Source organism: Delphinapterus leucas, chromosome 12 (genome assembly GCF_059928025.1).
Source record: "Delphinapterus leucas isolate spDelLeu-1000000601 "Yukka" chromosome 12, BTC_Dleu_Yukka2, whole genome shotgun sequence".
In the NCBI taxonomy this organism is placed as follows: domain Eukaryota; kingdom Metazoa; phylum Chordata; class Mammalia; order Artiodactyla; family Monodontidae; genus Delphinapterus; species Delphinapterus leucas.
This window is the reverse complement of record NC_143140.1, coordinates 82,766,332-82,784,315: the sequence shown is the minus strand read 5'-3', so window position 1 is coordinate 82,784,315 and position 17,984 is coordinate 82,766,332. Positions and strand designations below refer to the sequence as shown.

Genomic DNA, 17,984 nt, shown 5'->3' with positions numbered 1-17,984 from the left:
ATTTATTTATTTACTTTTGGCTGTGTTGGGTCTTCATTGCTACACACAGGTTTTCTCTAGTTGTGGAGGGGGGGGCACTCTTCGTTGCGGTGTGTGGGCTTCTCTTGCTGTGGCGCACGGGCTCAGTAGTTGTGGCACACGGGCTTAGTTTTTCCGCGTCATGTGGGATCTTCCCGGACCAGGGTTTGAACCTGTGTCCCCTGCGTTGGCAGGCGGATTCTTAACCACTGCATTACCAGGGACGTCCTGAAAGTTAATCTTAATGATATGTAATGATATGTAACCAGCCTGATTCTCTTATGGGGAAACGTCACTATGTAATTTAACTCCTGTGTTAACTACTATTACTCACACATATCCTACATTCACCCCTTCACTTATAGATGAGTTCAGGATAATCTGACTCCACGTATTTAAATTTTTTTAACCAAATTTATGTCAATTCAAATAAAGACTTACAATTTGGATGTTGAACATTATTAATCATAAAATTTCCAAAGTTTGTGTCTTTATTTAAAGACTAGTTTCTAATAGGCACAAATATTCCAGTTACACATTACTTTTAAAGGCTGATGATTCTGCACCATGAGTAGATTTTCAAAGAGGAAATAAATAATCAAACAATCTCCAGGTTACTCTCGACAAGAAAATGAATTACAGTTTAGTGGCATGGGAGTATGTCAGCTCTCAATTTTCCAGGGATAAATCATTCACTTCACGTGATGTATTTTCTTCTGTTATACTTGAAGTAAACTTAAATGTTACTGAAAATCATCTGGCAGTTTGGGGGAAGTGTCTTTACTTGGAAAAAAGATAGGCGGCTTCTCTTTTTTAATGTCTGTTTTTGACAATTTGATGTCACGTATTGGGGGGGTTCCTTTCGTTTCAGTCCACATCTTCTTTCTCCCTTTATTGTGTCTAAAGCATACAGGAGAAAGTGAAGAAGAACAGAAAGGTGTTAAGGCAGGAGCTGAAGGAGCGAGAAGTGGTGGAGACCCAAATCAATTCAGTAAAATCTTGGGTTCAGGAAACGAAGGAGTATTTGGGGAATCCAACAATAGGAATAGATGCTCAACTTGAAGAACTTAAGGTACAAAACTCATTCCCTAGACCCATCATGTTAAAAAATTGTCCTGCTTTTAATCAAATGTATCAACAATAGGAATAGATGCTCAACTTGAAGAACTTAAGGTACAAAACTCATTCCCTAGACCCATCATGTTAAAAAATTGTCCTGCTTTTAATCAAATGTATCTGTTTATATTCAATGAAATAATTGAATTAAAAATTTTTAGAAATGTTTTCTATAAAAGACTTTTAGTATTATTTCATTGGGCTTTCTTTTGTTCTGTATAAAGTGGACATGCTTCTTATTGAGACTAAAGAAAATTTTGCTTTTTGTAAATGTGTTTCTCTAATTCCACACTTAATCATATTTTGAGGAACAATACATAGCCTTGCCTCTGTACCCATAAAAATTAATTTCCTTATCAGGCTCCCAGAAATTTCTTATGTTGATCTTTTCTTCAGATTCTCCTAACAGAAGCCACAAATCACCGACAGAACATTGAGAAAATGGCTGAAGAACAGAAGAATAAGTATCTTGGTCTTTATACTATATTACCTTCTGAACTCTCTCTTCAGCTAGCCGAAGTGGCCTTGGATCTAGGAACTATCCATGATCAGGTAAACCTACGGTCAAGAAAGAGTACTTTTCCGCTCTTTTATAGGCTCAGTACTCGTGTATGAGAGTTCATAATTTTCACAATCCTGTCTTCATGGAAACAGAGCTAAAAAAAAAGATCAGTATAAAATAATAATATTAAATTAGAGGTCTTATTCATAGGCAAGAAGCATATGAGAAGATATTAGATGTGAACAATACTGTCAAACATTAAAGATAATTTATCTGCTTCCAAAAGGAAATTACTCAAAGAAACAAAGATACATTTCATGTATTCAACAAGTATTTATAGAGTATCCAGAGTCTGCCAGGCACTCTTCTTTTGTTGTTTCAGTTCAGCAAGATGTAGTAGGTGAAGATATTTGAAAAAAGGGAAAATCAGAGTTAAAAAAATAAGGTAAAACCAGGAATGAGGTTTCTACCCCAAATGCATGCTATAGGATCCCCTATGATGTCTAGAGGAAGTCCTATCAGTCTAACTCTAACTTCCAAATAACTAAGGAAAGGAATGTGTATAAATTTTTTTTTTTTTTTTGCTGTACGCGGGTCTCTCACTGTTGTGGCCTCTCCCGTTGCGGAGCACAGGCTCCAGACGCGCAGGCTCAGCGGCCATGGCTCACGGACCCAGCCGCTCCGCGGCATGTGGGATCCTTCCGGACCGGGGCACGAACCTGTGTCCCCTGCATTGGCAGGGGGACTCTCAACCACTGCGCCACCAGGAAAGCCCGGAATGTGTATAAATTTTAAAACAAACCTTTTTTTTTTTTTTTAATTTAACAAATTGCTACATAGCCATTCATAGTACTGAGATCAGAGGGATATTTCTATCTTAACTCCTCGTAGAGAACATACACTTTCATGTAGGGAAAATAGCTTCAGTAGCATTTGTATGGAAACATAATGGGTTTTAGGACCTTCTTGGTGGCCTGACACTAAAGCAGTTTAACACTGGTCTACAGAAGATAAAGGGAGGATAATTCTAAACTACTACATGAAATGGAAAGTAGTATTGCATTGTAGAAACTATAAAACTATAAAATTCATGTAAGTGTGCTGTACCTTTTAGAATCTCCAGTGTATGATGCAAAGTGTTTAAAAATTTTCATCAAAGTCTAATTCTACTGCATCATACTATTGACCTAAACTAAAATATTATTTTTTATTTTAAGTATTAAAATATTAATTTTATACTAATATTTTACAGTATTACTTATTTGGTTTTTCTTCTTAGACATTGGAAGGTCTTTTGGGAAGGATGACTTGGCGAGTTCAGATCTTAAAAAAAGAAGTTCAAATTTCAGGGTTTTTTCCTCTGGATAAATTTCCCTATAATAGAGTTATTCACATGCATTCCATTTACGTTAGCGCTCAACTCAAAATAATGAAGTTGAAAAAAGTACTCTTTTAATGGTGTATTTCCTCACTACTAAGGAGATTTGATTTGCTGTTTTTATATATTACAAAATGATTAGCACAATAAATCTAGTTAGCATTCAAAACCATACATAGTTATAAAAATTTTTTTCTTGTGATGAAAACTTTTAAGAAGTACTCTCTTAGCAACCTTCAAGTATGCAATATAAGATTGTTAACTATAGTCACCATGCCACACATTACATGTGCATCACTTAAAGAGATTTTTTTAAGGCCTTTCATTTATACAAAGAAAATATTTCTTTACCATCTTCCCTTCAACATTTTATTATAAGCAAAATATGAATGTTATCATATCAAATCAAAGCCATTAGAAACTTGTAAATATTAACTGATTTTTCATTTTCCTGTCCATTGGACATGTTCTGTGCTTTTTTGTCATACTGTACAGAGGTAATTGGAAGTTAGAAAAAGAGTTAACAGATCATTAACAGCTATTTATGAAAAGGTGCATGGACACAAATCTGTGTGCCTCCAATTATCTGGAATCGTCTTCCATTTTATGAAGAAAAAGGCTTAGAAGAGTTTGTATGTTTAGGGTCACAGAGTTAGTAAGTGGAGAAGATAGAATTCAAACTCAGCTATCTGCACTGCTTCCTGTAAACATCTGATGAGTGAATCACTGTACATGCATTGCTTGTTCCCTTGCTGAAATAGCAGCAGAAAGAGGTGCAGTTAATACGTAAAATGGCGGGAAGTAAGGCTGCAGGGAAAACCATGAGAGTTTGTAATTGCACGTGGCTGGCTTGTTGAGGTACTTCGATGCCAAAGCAGTGTTGATGACCTAAAGTGCCTCTTGGCAATATCTGAAGATGGAGATATATATTAGTATTAACTATCCAATTTTTACCATGGTTGATTTTGCTGTTCTCATTGATTATTTAGATCCAGGACAAAATGAAAGAAGTTGAACAGAGCAAGGCCATGAGTCAGGAATTCAGCCAGCAAATTCAGAAGATAGCCAAAGATCTCACAACTATTCTAACCAAGCTGAGAGCAAAGACAGATAATTTAGTTCAAGCTAAAACTGACCAAAAGGTAAGGAAGGAGAAGTGGAAATATAAGGGGGGCTATTGAATGAATTAAATATTTTGAGTGCATTAGTTTATTTTGAAGATACAGAAAAAAAAAAAAAGCTTCCTTGATTAGCAGGCTTCATGAAAACCAGAGAGTAAAGGCAGGCAGTAAAGAAATTTTGTAAATACAATAATATAGAGCTACTTATATCGTATAATTTATTATCACAGTTAAACTGTATTCATAAATATACATGCATATGTAGTGTCAAAGGACTAAATGATGGTTTAGGATTACAAGTATATAAATTTCAAAATGAAGGATGTTCTTGGTAGTTAAATCCCTGTTCTCAGTTTGCCAGTGAGTAAAGTGACTAATCCTTTTTGGGTGGGACAGAAGGAAAATTTTAGCTCTCTCAGCCTCGTAGGAAATAAACACCAGGGTTACGAAACATCCTGCTCTGCCTTCTCAACTGAAGAAGCAGAAACGAACCGATCATAACTGAATTATTCTTATATATTTGGCTTTTACAAAAATCATTTAAAATATAATCCTTCTGATTCTGGAAAATCTGGAGAAATTTATTATCTATAGTCTAACGTTCTTTCCTTTTGATGACCATCCAGGTGCTAGGAAAGGAATTAGATGTCTGTAACTTAAAATTAATGGACCTAGGTGAAGCAGTACAAAAATTCTCGGAACAGAATGGCCAACTGGGTAAACCACTGGCCAAGAAGATTGGAAAACTGACTGAACTTCACCAGCAGGCCATTAGACAGGCCGATAACCGGCTCTCTAAGCTCAGCCAGGTATGTTTTCCCAGCCGGTAATCAACATCCTCTAAAGCCAAAATTCAGTTTTCTATTTTCTGCTTTTAAAAATAAGTGAAAAGATAATATGGACAGTGATGAGAGTAAGTTAAGTGTAGCTTATTTCATACCATGCCTGTATTCCTAAGATTGACATGTAAACCTGACTTTATTTTATACCAAACCATATTATAAATTTATTGACAAAGGTGTTCCTATAAATGGACTTTTTATAAATAAGTAAATATGTATATATATGTATGTTTGCCTTTACTTAATTGGTTCAGGTCACACATCATCATAATTGTTGAGCATAGACTGAACTTTTGCAAATTGATTATGTTTCTTTCTGCAATCAGGGATGAGTTAAATCAGAATTTGCAACCAATAAATTATAATATTGAAACCTATAATCCCCACCTACCACCTCCTTATTCAGTGAGGGTAGAGTAGGAAAGGAGGGAGAGAGAAGAGCTAGGTAGAGGAATAAGAGATAAGAATGGAGACTTTTTTTAAAAGATTATTCAAGCATAGTAAGAACTTGGACTTTATCCTAAAGTCACTGGGAAGTCCTTAATAGATGTTCAATAAGGAAATAATTTTTCATGATACCTTTAGATATCACAGATATCGTAATGATCAATTCCTAGGATTATTGTATCCAAAGAGAGACCGAAGACTGATTTCTAGCTCACGAAGCAGAGTTTACATTTGTTACCTGAATGTTAATGATTTTTCAGGCAGCATCCCATTTAGAAGAATACAATGAAATGCTGGAGACAATTCTGAAGTGGATTGAGAAAGCTAAAGTCTCAGTACATGGAAAGATTGCATGGAATTCTGCAAGCCAACTTCGGGAACAATACATTTCACATCAGGTAACTTTGGGAAAATAGTTTTCAAAGAGTAACTAAGAGAGTGCTTTGATTTAACTGGCTAGGCTGACAGAAAATTTAGAGGACCATGATGAAAAATTATTTCAGGTGCCAGGAAAAAAGAAAGGTAAAGTAGCCCTAACAACTTGTCCAGGGGATTGAAAGAAAGTAGCTACCCATGAGATTTCATAAGACCATATATATAAATAAATATCCTCCTCTGTCTCCCCTAGACTTTCCATTTCCCAAGACCAAAAATAATCATCCAGATAGGACTCTTTTTTTTGCAGCTTCTTTGAAATAATTGTATGCAGGAATATGGTGGGAAATTCTTCCCCAGGAAGAGCTGTAGGGACAGGTGGAAAGATTATAGCCTCCAGACTCAGACTGATGGGGAAACCAAGTTCTGACATTTAGAGCTGTGTAATTTGGAGGAAACTACTTTGCCTCTCAGAATTCAATCTTATCAGTAAGATGGAGATGTAAATGATATTCATACTGCAGAGTTATCATGAAGATCAGATGGTTTAACATATGTGCCATCATCAAGCGCAGTCCCTGGCACATGGGTCCTCAGTCAGAGCCTCAATCTCATGCCTCTTCCTTCCAGCCCTTCTGCCTGGTCACAGTGGGCTGACCTCCCGCAGGAAGTAGGGGTCAGCTGGGAATGAGTCCACACCACATGGGGGCCGCATTACTTCATTTCCTCTGAAGTTTTCTCTCGACCATATCATCCAGGAAATTATTTCATCCCTTTATAATTTAGGCTTGAATTAGATACAGATATCTAATAGCCAGTTATCTTGCAATCAAATACAAAATGGTCTTTATTTAAGTTACATGAGTATCCTCAAGTATTTTAGATTTTCTCTCTTTTATTCTGATTTATGTATATTCATGTCTTTTAAATGCATCCCCTTTTCCAATTCCAGTTGACAGGGTTCTAGATCAAAGCCTAATTTTCCCCTTCTTGGAATGCTTTAACAGGTTCCTAATTGGTTTCCCTGTATTTATCTTTCTTCTCTAATCAATCCTGCACACTCCTCCCAAGAAATCTTTCTTAAACAACTACAGAGTTGTTCTGCCTGATGTTATGCATTATACATTAACAGCCAAGGATTAAGTTACAATTGGTTGTGAACAATGAAAAAATATTCATTAGAAATCTAGAAATGCAAATTTAAAAGAGAGAGAGCATTTTAATTATCAAGTTAACAGTATTTTTAAAAGTTCATATTTAAAGAAGTGAGAGCTATCAAACACTGCTGGTAACTGCTGGTAACTTGGTTAAATCTCTTTGAAAAACAATAGGAAAATGTATCATGAGCAACAGAACATTACTACTCTGTAATCCGAAATGTAGGAAATATTTTATATGACTATTAATGACTATACTGGAATTTTAAAGAAAACTTAAATGTCAGAGTTTTCTGAGTAAATTTTTGGATTTCATAAACTATAATGTAGTCTTTAAAATGACCAAGAAGGTAGTTTTTTGTTTTGTTTCGTTTTTGTTGTTTTTAAAATAGCTCCAGCTCTCATTCATTTATGTATTCAATAATCATTTATAGAGTGCTTTCCAAAGCTAGGAATTTTGTTAGGCATTTGAAACACAAAGGATATTCCCTGCCTCTGCCCCAGGGAGTTGATAATTAAAGGGAGAAAGGAGATAGAAATGCAGATCTAGACAATTACAATACAGTGTGATAAGTGCAGGGATTGAGAGCCCAAGATGCTGAAGGAACTCATGGGAGGGTACCCAACCCAGACTGCCCAGGATTTGAGAAGATTAAGGAAGGAAAAGGTGATTCTGAGCTGAATCCTGAAAGACACGCAGCCTACTTGTCGTGGAGTTTTAGGCAGAACCGCATGTTGAAATCCGGCAGTAGGAGTGAGGGGTGCTCTAGCTGGTGCGCTGGCGAGGAGGTCTGCAGAGAGCTGGAAAGAGGGAGAAGACAAGGCAGATCATGGAAGCCTGTTAAGAACTTGGCCTCTTTTCCGGAAGTCACTCTAAGCCTTGGACAGATGTTCTGCAGGCAAGTGACAAGCTCAGACTTACAGTTTAAGAAAGATGACTTAGAAGCCTGTGGAAAACAGATGGATGAAGGTGTGACAACCAGAAGGTGGTTTCAGTATTCCAGTAGACAATGACCAGGCCTCTCTTTGGAGGCTGAGAGAGGACAAAAATCAAGGGGTATTACCCAGCAAGAACTCTGGACTTGGAGGCTGTTGGGTATGGCTGAAACAGAGGGAGGATCCAAGCATGGTTCCCAGGTGTTGTTTTTTTTTTTTTTTTTTTTTTTGCGGTACATGGGCCTCTCACCATTGTGGCCTCTCCCGTTGCGGAGCACAGGCTCCGGACGCGCAGGCTCAGCGGCCATGGCTCACGGGCCCAGCCGCTCCGCGGCATGTGGGATCTGCCCGGACCGGGGCATGAACCCGTTTCCCCTGCATCGGCAGGCGGACTCTCAACCACTGCGCCACCAGGGAAGCCCCCCAGGTGTTTTTGACTTGGGCAGTTCAGTGGGTTGAGTGTGTTGAGGGACACAGGAGGACAGATGTCAGGTATTGGTGGTGACCTCACACAGACATTCAGGAGGAAACTTAGCCTGTCACACACCGTTCTGGGGAGTTCTCCTGTGCCTGACTTTATCCAAAAACAACACAGCGAGAGAAAATGCATGTGTTCTAATATCAGGTGAAAAAGATGGAAAATTGTAGGTATGTTATGATCTCAATTACCTAAAATTATACCCAAACTGAACAGCAGTTATTGCTTAAAGTTATCTCTGGGATATGGGATTATGGACTATTTTATCTTCTTTCTTTTTCAATATTTTCTAAGCTTTATAATATATATAATATGTTATATAATATATAATATGTTATATAATATATGTATTTGATATTTATTGTGAGAAAAAAGATGTACTTTATTTTTTAAAATAAGAATCTATTGCCTAAAGTAATGTCCCATCTCCCATTTCGCCTCTTTACACATCACACAGCCCAGGAACTGCACATTTTGTGCTCACTCACCTATGTGCCTTTGCTTATTATTCTGTCTTTCCTTTTCCTCCCCATCTGTCAATACAAACATTCTTCTGACTCAGCTCAAATGTGACTCTCCCAGGAAGCCTTCTCTCAACCCTCCTGCAAGCAGCAGCACATCTCATTTCTGGCATCCTTAACCCTTTCTTCTTTCACTCTGCTTATAAAATGCATGTTACATGCTTCTTATTCTGTTGATGTTGTTATTAGTCCCCAGAGATGATACTATCTTGAATGACAAGGGCTTTGTTTTATGCCAAGTTGTTTCTACCCCTTTGTCTCACTTAAAGCAAGTGTTTGTGATGCTCTTGTCTTATTTTCATTTCTTAGATCCATATATGCTTGGGTCTTAGATACAGAATATGAGACCTGAAAAGCATCGCTTTAGTTTGAATATGAGAAAAGGGGGGGCCAGTGACCTGATGAAGATACCCAGTGCGTCAGAGCATCACCACTGCTGGCAGTACTCACGTCCTGACCCTCACCAGGGAGCCGCTTAGGGTGGCGGTTGTAGCAGTAGCCTTATGGTCCAGCACAGGTGGCCTCAACAAATTGTTTACAGCTCCTGAAATTTGATTTCTTTTTGAAAAGGGGGTAACAGGAAGTGGGGAGCAGGCACAGGGCTGTGAAGGTTAAACACAGTAAGGCACACGACCTACACAATTTGGTGCATGGAAAACGTGAATTACGTCACCTTACTCCCTCCCCAGTCTGATGGTCTTTAAACCACACCGTATTGATTACCCATACCTCTCTGCCTACCTGTCAATGTCATGAACATTGATAATTCACTCTAGACCATGCTAGAAGAATCTGAAGAGATTTACAACAATCTGGAAGCGATGACTGAGAAATTACAGCACCTCAATAGCGTGTACCATACGGAAAAAATGTCTCAGCAAGTAGCAGACCTGGGACGGGAGACTGAGGGGCTGCGGCAGAGGATCAGAATTCATTTGCAGAATCTCCATGATGCTGCCAAGGTAAAACATCAAATGTTTTCTTAAAAAAAAAGCAATTTAAATGGAAAAGGCTATCGTTAAAAAAACAATCGTGGTTGTATATCAAACGTAGAGTGCTTACCTCTCATGAGCCTTCTTGACTGTGATGGTTATGGTTGTGTGTCTGACTCACAGTGACGCCAAACAACACCTAAACATCGGAGTTTGGAGCAGAGAAAGATTTGGGCCATGCAAGGAGACGGGTGGCTCATGCCCCACAAAACCCCAAACCCTTTGCAGGGTTTCAGCAAAGCATTTTTAAAGTCCGGGAGAGGGAGAGGGGCTTCACAGCATACGTGATCAGCTTGTGCACAGTTCTCTGACTGGCTGAGGTAACAGGGAGATGTCACAGAGCTTAACAGTATCAGTCCTTAAGCTCCAGGAGGCCTGGGGCTGTGAGCTCATGGTCATCAAGTAATTAACATCTTCCATCTGGTGGGGGCTTTTCAGCTCCGTTAAACAGCTCAGGAAATGTGCATGAGATACTGTTATCTGGGTACTTCAGAGAGGAGCTCAAGCAGAGGGTACTGGGGAGGGGGTCTGCCCCAGAAGGCCCTATAGGGTCCTGCCTGGTTACATGATGCTATTCTCCACCTATGACTTCGGACTTCAAGTGCTTATATATCGACATTAACATGGCTCTTACTCTGCAGGATATGAAAAAATTTGAAACAGAGCTCAGAAACTTACAAGTTGCTTTGGAGCAAGCCCAGACAGCACTGACTTCTCCAGAAGTTGGACGTCTTAGTCTCAAGGAGCAACTCTCTCACCGACAGGCAAGCAAAAATAATTCAGGGGAAATGGGTAGGGAGCTATATTTTTGAAAAAGAAAGGATAGTTAGGAAAAGTAATTTCTAAACTCTGTTTTAGTCTGAGCACTGTATGCATGATTTAAAAAAATACCTGGGAAAATTTTTATAACTTGGGACAGAGCTATAATTTAGTAAATGCCTCTTGCTTATGAAATAAACCATTAAAACATAAAATATTTCAGAATATACATTTTAAATGGAAAACGTATATTTTATGTATACATATATTTTATGTAAATAAATTATCAAATTTGTATAAGGTATAAAATTTAAAATATAAAATATGAACTGGCACTTGCAGCATTTGCTCTCTGCGATGGAGTCACTCAAGCCAAAAGTCCACGCCGTGCAGATGAGCCAGAGTGCGCTCCGGATCCCCGAGGACGTCGTCACCAGCTTGCCGCTGTGCCACGCAGCTCTGCGCCTGCAGGAGGGGGCCAGCTGGCTCCAGCACACAGCCATCCAGCAGTGCAACATCATGCAGGCACGTGCAGCGGGGCCAGCCGGCGTCTGCAGGCGGTCCCCACGCCACCCACAGAGCAGCACCAGATGAGTCATGGGCTGCTTTTCTTAGCATTTGCGTGGGCTCAGCCATCAAAACACATCCAGAGTGTTAACTCAGACAGCTTGTTGTGGTTATATAAAATAAGGACATGAGATGCTATCATTTGGATCATCCACAAAAGCCTGGGGAAAGCTCTATTAAAAATATCCTTTGGTGAAAACTATCTTTTAGCAATTATTTTTTTTATAAGGAACAACTTATGAAGGTTAATTTTTATATTCAATCATAGATTTTTATCTCATTATTCATCTGAAAATCATCTAAACTTTGTAAATAGACTTTACTGCTAAGGTATATTACAGAATTTTTTTTCTTTTTTTATATTTCAGCTTATTGATACATTTTATTGCCTGAGAAGTACATCCAACTATAACTCTTAGCCTCTTCCCCTAATAAGAGAGCAATTATTTACTAGGAAGAAATGACACTATTTATCTCGTATCTACTTTCAACTAATATTTCACCTACCTTATCCAAAAATTGTATACATGTCCTCTCATTAAACCACTAATGGTCTATTTGGTCAACTCTACTTGCATTATCTTGTAATTTTTTAGACAGTAAAAACCTGAGGGTAGAAGTCATGCTTCATTCTTTTTTTTTTTTTTTTTTTTTTGCGGTACGTGGGCCTCTCACTGTTGTGGCCTCTCCCGTTGCGGAGCACAGGCTCCGGACACGCAGGCTCAGCGGCCATGGCTCACAGGCCCAGCCGCTCTGCGGCACGTGGGATCTTCCCGGACCGGGGCACGAACCCGTGTCCCCTGCATCGGCAGGCGGACTCTCAACCACTGCGCCGCCAGGGAAGCCCCCTATGCTTCATTCATTTTTATATCCCCTATTCCAGCACTTAGCTGAGTGCCTTACATATATATTTAGTATTTCTTTGATGGAAAAATGAAGTAATCATGCTTCAGACCATGACATTGCCGTCTTTAGGACAATACGGAGGAGAAAGAGGATCTAGCCACTTAACTATTTTCAGACCATCAATAATCTTGCCAAAATGTTTTAGAGAGAAGGCTCTGAAATATCATCTAGGGATTTTCCCCATCATTTCTTTGTTCCCTTGACACATGGGTAAATAGGAGTTAGCACCAGAGTTTGGCACATAGCAGCACAGAAGGACTTACACAGTTATTGACATAGACAGATAATTGTCTTTTTTTTTTTTCTTTCAAAGGAGGCTGTGGTGCAATATGAACAATACGAGCAAGAAATGCAGCACCTCCAGGAGCTCATAGAAGGAGCTCACAGAGAGATTGAGGATAAGCCTGTGGCCACCAGCGACATCCAGGAGCTGCAAGCCCAGATTTCCCGGCACGAGGTATGACGAGCCGAGTTCAAGGGCAGGACACTGGCTTGGTGAGGATATGTGATTGGTTTCCAGCGGATGAAAGAGAGAGGTCTTGTCTTCCCTGTCCAGGGCATAACGTGTTGGGTTCTCAGAGAGCCTCTTTGACTCTCTTTACGTTTTGAGGGCTATTTTTGCTGATACTTTCCAAGACCCAGTAGCATGAGTCTTCCCCTTGATTCCAGAACCTCTTGACCCGGCATTCATGACATATCTCCAGCATGACCCACCGACTGACTGCCTCCTGCAGAATTCTCACAGTTCATACACCAAAACACACTGTACTCCCTGTCTTTACAAACTGCAAGGAACAGCAGTGCTCAAAGCCTTGCTGCTTTGATGGTCCTCTTTTAAAAGAAGGGGTATTTCTTGTTAAAAAGAAAATCATTTGCTCTTTCACATATAGGTCACTTCACCTGCTTTTACCAGAATCAGAGAATGACTCATGTTGTTTGTTTTGTGGGTTTCCAGATGATGCCTGTTAGCATCTTCCCCATTTTCAAATGCACCTCCTTCTTTGTACCTTTGGAATCATTATGACCTTAGGACTTGGACACCCCTTGTGCAGACCTGGTCTCAGAGATCATACAAGGAGCTTGAGTGTTCCAGCTCCTTGACAGTTAGCAGTGAATTTCCTCTCCTGACCCGTCAAACCCTATATAGATCACATTTACTCTTTCCTTGGGGGCTGGCTCCCAGCATCATGAATTTTGGAAGGTGACTGGGGGGTGGGGTGGGGTGTGTCTTATTTCTCTGTGCCAAGGACAGACATTCAGTTTTTCCTTCCGTCTGCTCTATTTTAACTTCATTGTCATAAGAACAACAGTTTTTCCAAACCAAATAGCACAGTAAGATTCCCAAAAGATTCAACTGTCGCTTTTTTTTTTAATTTTTATTTTATATTGGAGCATAGTTGATTAACAGTGTTGTGTTAGTGTCAGGTGTAAGGTTGGGAAATCTTACTTCCCCTCTTTCCAAATGCAGTTCTCTAGTTTCTTGTCACAGCCAGTGAGTGCATCCAGCACTTAACATTTGCATATGCTTTACAAGTAATGTAAATAAATACCCCACCTACATTTACTTCTACACCGTAGATAATCTTCTGTGTTAACTATTCATTTCTCTTCTGCCACTAAAGCAGTTAAATGAAAAGATGTTTCGCAACTATTTGAAACACTGTTTATATGTCATACATTAGACTGTATAATACAAATTTATTTTGAAACTACTTTTAATCCCATTTTGTAAGACCCAGAAATTTGTTGTAACAACTTTTCAGTCACAGCACAGAAACAGTCACAGCACAGAAAATATGTTTTTAAAAATCTGTCTGGAATAACAATAATTATCATTGCTGCTGTGGTTGCTTTTTTGTTTGTTTTATGTTTTTTAAAACAATTCACAAAGTTTTTAGAGTATCTTTTACAACAACCCTGTGAGGTAAGAATTTTTGTGTTTGTATCATCTCCATGTTACCGATGAGAAAACAAAAACGGATTTTTTACAATGACCTCCAGATCTTCCAGACCTAGTAACTGATAGAAACCAGATTCTAATCTACTACCTTTGGGGACTTCCCTGGCGGTTCCGTGGTTAAGACTCCGAGGTTCCACTGCAGGGGGCATGGGTTCGATCCCTGGACAGGGAACTAAGATCACACATAAAAGAAAAGAATGATGGTCCAGGAGAATAAACGACTTGCCCAAGATCATTACAGAGCCGGTTCTCAGCAGAGTCAGCTGTAGACTGTCCTCTGGCTGCTGTCCAGTGATCTGTTCACTTTGTCACATTTTCTCCTCCCATTTCTAAACATTAGTGTAGATGTGTTAGTTTTGTCATATGATTTAGATTCCATTTTCTTTTTTTTTCTTTTTTTGTTTTTTGCGGTACACGGGCCTCTCACTGTTGTGGCCTCTCCTGTTGCGGAGCACAGGCTCCGGACGCGCAGGCTCAGCGGCCATGGCTCACGGGCCCAGCCGCTCTGCGGCACGTGGGATCTTCCCGGACTGGGGCACGAACCCGTGTCCCCTGCATCGGCAGGCGGACTCTCAACCACTGCGCCACCAGGGAAGCCCTCCGTTTTCATATTTAAAATGAAGTAGTCCTGTGTGAGGCTCATTGTATGTGTAAAACAAACACAGGAAGGAAAGTGCTGCATGGGGAAAGCCTGATTCATAACATAGAATTTTGGAAGAATGTTTTTTCCTGTATTTTCTGTCTGCTTTTAATGGAATTTAATTTTGAGGTGAGGCTAGTTTCCATATGGATAACTTAAACTCATTGTTCATTTCTAAGGAATTTGCATTTTTTTCTTGTAATTTTTCAAATGTTGCATTTAATTTGAAAAAACCTTATCCTGTCGCTTTTAAATGATAGGAGAGAATACTCAGAGCTCTTCGCTTTCCACATGACACAGAAGGCCTGCTCCTGTACCTGAAATTCCCACCTGTACACTCATCCTTTGTAATCATTGTCAGAAATAGTAAAAACTAAAAATACGTATGCTTCCTGAGACTGGGGAACACATTAACCCCCTTAGTGCTCCATTTTGATTTAGCAGATTTGGCCACTAAGCCACAAAGTTCATGGGATATAGGCAGGTTTATTCTTACAGAAGAAAGTTCTCGAGAGATGTTTCTCCAAGGGAATCACATGAACTAACCATGAAATGCAGATTCTCATAAGCCTAGTAAATCGAAAACTTTTGAAGCCTAGACCAGTATTGCATTTCTAACAAACAACTCAGATGAGTTTTTTTTTTTTAAATATTGCTACTAGTGTTTTATTTATTTTTAAATTTTTTTGGCTATGCCGAGCAACATGTGGGATCTTAGTTCCCCGACCAGGGATTGAACCTGCGTCCCCTGCATTGGAAGCACGAAGTCTTAACCACTGGACTGCCAGGGAAGTCCCCTAGATGAGTTTTATATACAGTAACTTGAGAACATCGATTTAGGAAATGGGCGTTTGCTGTCAGCGTGCTGGGCAGGGTACTGCCGTAGGGGCCGTGACCATCCACGTAGGCACAAAGGATGGGAGGCCTAAGACTAACTCCGCTTCACACAGAGTCTTCAAATCTACCAGATAGGGCAAGCCATGGTAAGGAGGCTTAGTGATTTGTCCTATGAAAACATAGAATTCAAGGAGTCCGGTGCGCTGGTAGATGACTTCCCTGTGTACACGTTTAGCAATTATTATAGAGTACTCATGTGTTAGGCACTAGACCAGATGTGGTAAATAGCTATTTAATCACAATTATAAAAATCCTATTAGGTTTAACTAAGTAAGTATCTGTAACAGTGAAAAGTAAAGAACTGATGATTTCTACTTTTTTTTTTTTTTTTTTTACGTGGTACGCGGGCCTCTCATTGTTGTGGCCTCTCCCATTGCGGAACACAGGCTCCGGACGCGCAGGCCCAGCGGCCACGGCTCACGGGCCCAGCCGCTCCGCGGCATGTGGGATCTTCCCGGACCTGGGCACGAACCCGTGTCCCCTGCATTAGCAGGCGGACTCTCAACCACTGCGCCACCAGGGAAACCCATGATTTCTACTTTTTAAATCCTTGCTTAAAAAATTCCTGTACTTCTGTACTAGAAAGAAGGCAGGATGCTGGCTGAGTTCTGCTGGACTGCTTTCCCTTCCACCCACCCAGTCAGCTTTGGTTGGGAGGGGAGAAACAAAATGACAACAATAGCAAAATGGTATGTGTGTACATATACACATACACATGTACATATACATGCATGTATCATTTTGCTCTTGTCATTTTGTTTGTTTCTGAACTTCAGGTTCAAAGCTCTAGTTTGAGTGTGTATACACACATTATCATTTTAAAGACTTACAAAGGGCTTCCCTGGTGGTGCAGTGGTTGGGAGTCCGCCTGCCGATGCAGGGGACACGGGTTCATGCCCCGGTCCGGGAAGATCCCACATGCCGTGGAGCGGCTGGACCCGTGAGCCATGGCCGCTGAACCTGCGCGTCCGGAGCCTGTGCTCCACAACGGGAGAGGCCATAACAGTGAGAGGCCCGCGTACCACACACACACAAAAAAACCCTCACAAGATGTGTTCCGTACAAATGCTAAATGACAGCTTTTCAGGTGAAGGAGCCAAATAAAAGGGATAGATAAAAATAGTGGTTTTGTACTTTTAGGGTTAATGTTTTACATGAATGTAATAAAAAAGAATGAATGTTTAAATCTTCATTTTTTAACTTATGTATGCATCTTTTAAGCAAGAAAGTATAAATTTAACATTTTAGAGTTACCATTTTAGATTATTCTTTTAGGATTTTTAATATATTAGATTTTTTAAGAGCTATGTGCTGTTGAGAATATATTGTCAATTAGCTCTTTGTAAAAGTTTTAAAACTTCTATCTCTCAAAACAATTTTTTTCAACAAGAAAAAAAATTAAAAGCCATTAAAATTGAACCAAACTTCAAGTTCAAAGCCCTAGTTTGAGGCATCAGAAACATTGGAGGCATGATGGCATACATGAGGGAAAATTTCATGAATGTACAAAATTTTATTTGGGGTGTAATCTGCATAAAAAAATAAGGGTTTCCTAAGTGATATTCACCTTATCTGCAAAAAAGCAACTCCCCGGGTCACAGGAATTAGGAGCAGTTTACTTTGTGATGCGTCTGTCACAAATGACTGCTCTGTTTGACATACTCCGGAGGGTAAGAGCTGAGCATTGCGTTTTTGGCAGTGTTAGTCATCACATGACCTAATTTGCCTGGCATGAACCATCTGGCAATTTTAGATTCCTTAGGCATTTTCAAGAAAGTTGCCAGGGCTTAACTTCCCATAAATTCCGATGCGGCCCGGAGCGCCTCTCGGGATTAGAATCCCCGGCCGCCTGGCGTTGTCTCTGCCGCCGCGCGCGCCGCAGCACCCCTTCCGGCCCCGCCGCGCTGTGGTCTGGCTCGGGGAGCGCGGCAGGCAGGCTCCGCGCTCGCACCGTCCACATCCTGCCTCCCCGCCGCTCCGTCTGGCGCAGCCCTGAGATTTCATTGGCCAGCCCCGGAGGAAGATGAACGCTACTAGTTCTGTTTCTTTCGGATGCTGCTGTGACACCCGGGGCGCGGGGGGGCGGGAATGTTTCCTCAGGAGCTGGCTCAGAAAATCAAGGGCTACCAGGAGCAGATCGCTTCTTTGAACTCCAAGTGCAAGATGCTGACCGTGAAAGCCAAGCACGCCACCATGCTGCTGACGGTGACCGACGTGGACCGGCTGGCGGAGGGGATGGAGAACCTGGACGGGGAGCTCCTCCCCGCGACCTCGGCCCACCCCTCTGTGGTCATGGTAAGTAAGGGTCAAGGCCAGTTTGCTGGGTGTCAGCTCGCTCTCTTCTGACTGTCTCCTGCCTAGTGGCTTTGGGC

At 40.5% G+C, this 17,984-nt stretch overlaps 1 protein-coding gene across 15 annotated transcripts in view; it reads left to right on the top strand.

Annotated features, from left to right (window-relative positions):
- Window positions 1–17,984, top strand: part of SYNE1 (spectrin repeat containing nuclear envelope protein 1) — a 454,201-nt gene that overhangs the window by 264,626 nt on the left and 171,591 nt on the right. For 14 of the 15 annotated variants that reach the window (XM_089922151.1, XM_089922158.1, XM_089922157.1 and 11 more), the window contains 10 exons: window positions 925–1,090; window positions 1,531–1,686; window positions 4,004–4,156; window positions 4,762–4,944; window positions 5,685–5,822; window positions 9,668–9,853; window positions 10,525–10,647; window positions 10,985–11,167; window positions 12,429–12,572; window positions 17,713–17,907. In XM_089922151.1, coding sequence (XP_089778277.1) covers window positions 925–1,090; window positions 1,531–1,686; window positions 4,004–4,156; window positions 4,762–4,944; window positions 5,685–5,822; window positions 9,668–9,853; window positions 10,525–10,647; window positions 10,985–11,167; window positions 12,429–12,572; window positions 17,713–17,907 — 1,627 coding nt within the window. Of the gene's footprint in view, window positions 1–924; window positions 1,091–1,172; window positions 1,192–1,530; window positions 1,687–4,003; window positions 4,157–4,761; window positions 4,945–5,684; window positions 5,823–9,667; window positions 9,854–10,524; window positions 10,648–10,984; window positions 11,168–12,428; window positions 12,573–17,712; window positions 17,908–17,984 lie in introns of those variants that run through there. The other variant, XM_089922165.1, reaches the window with a different exon arrangement.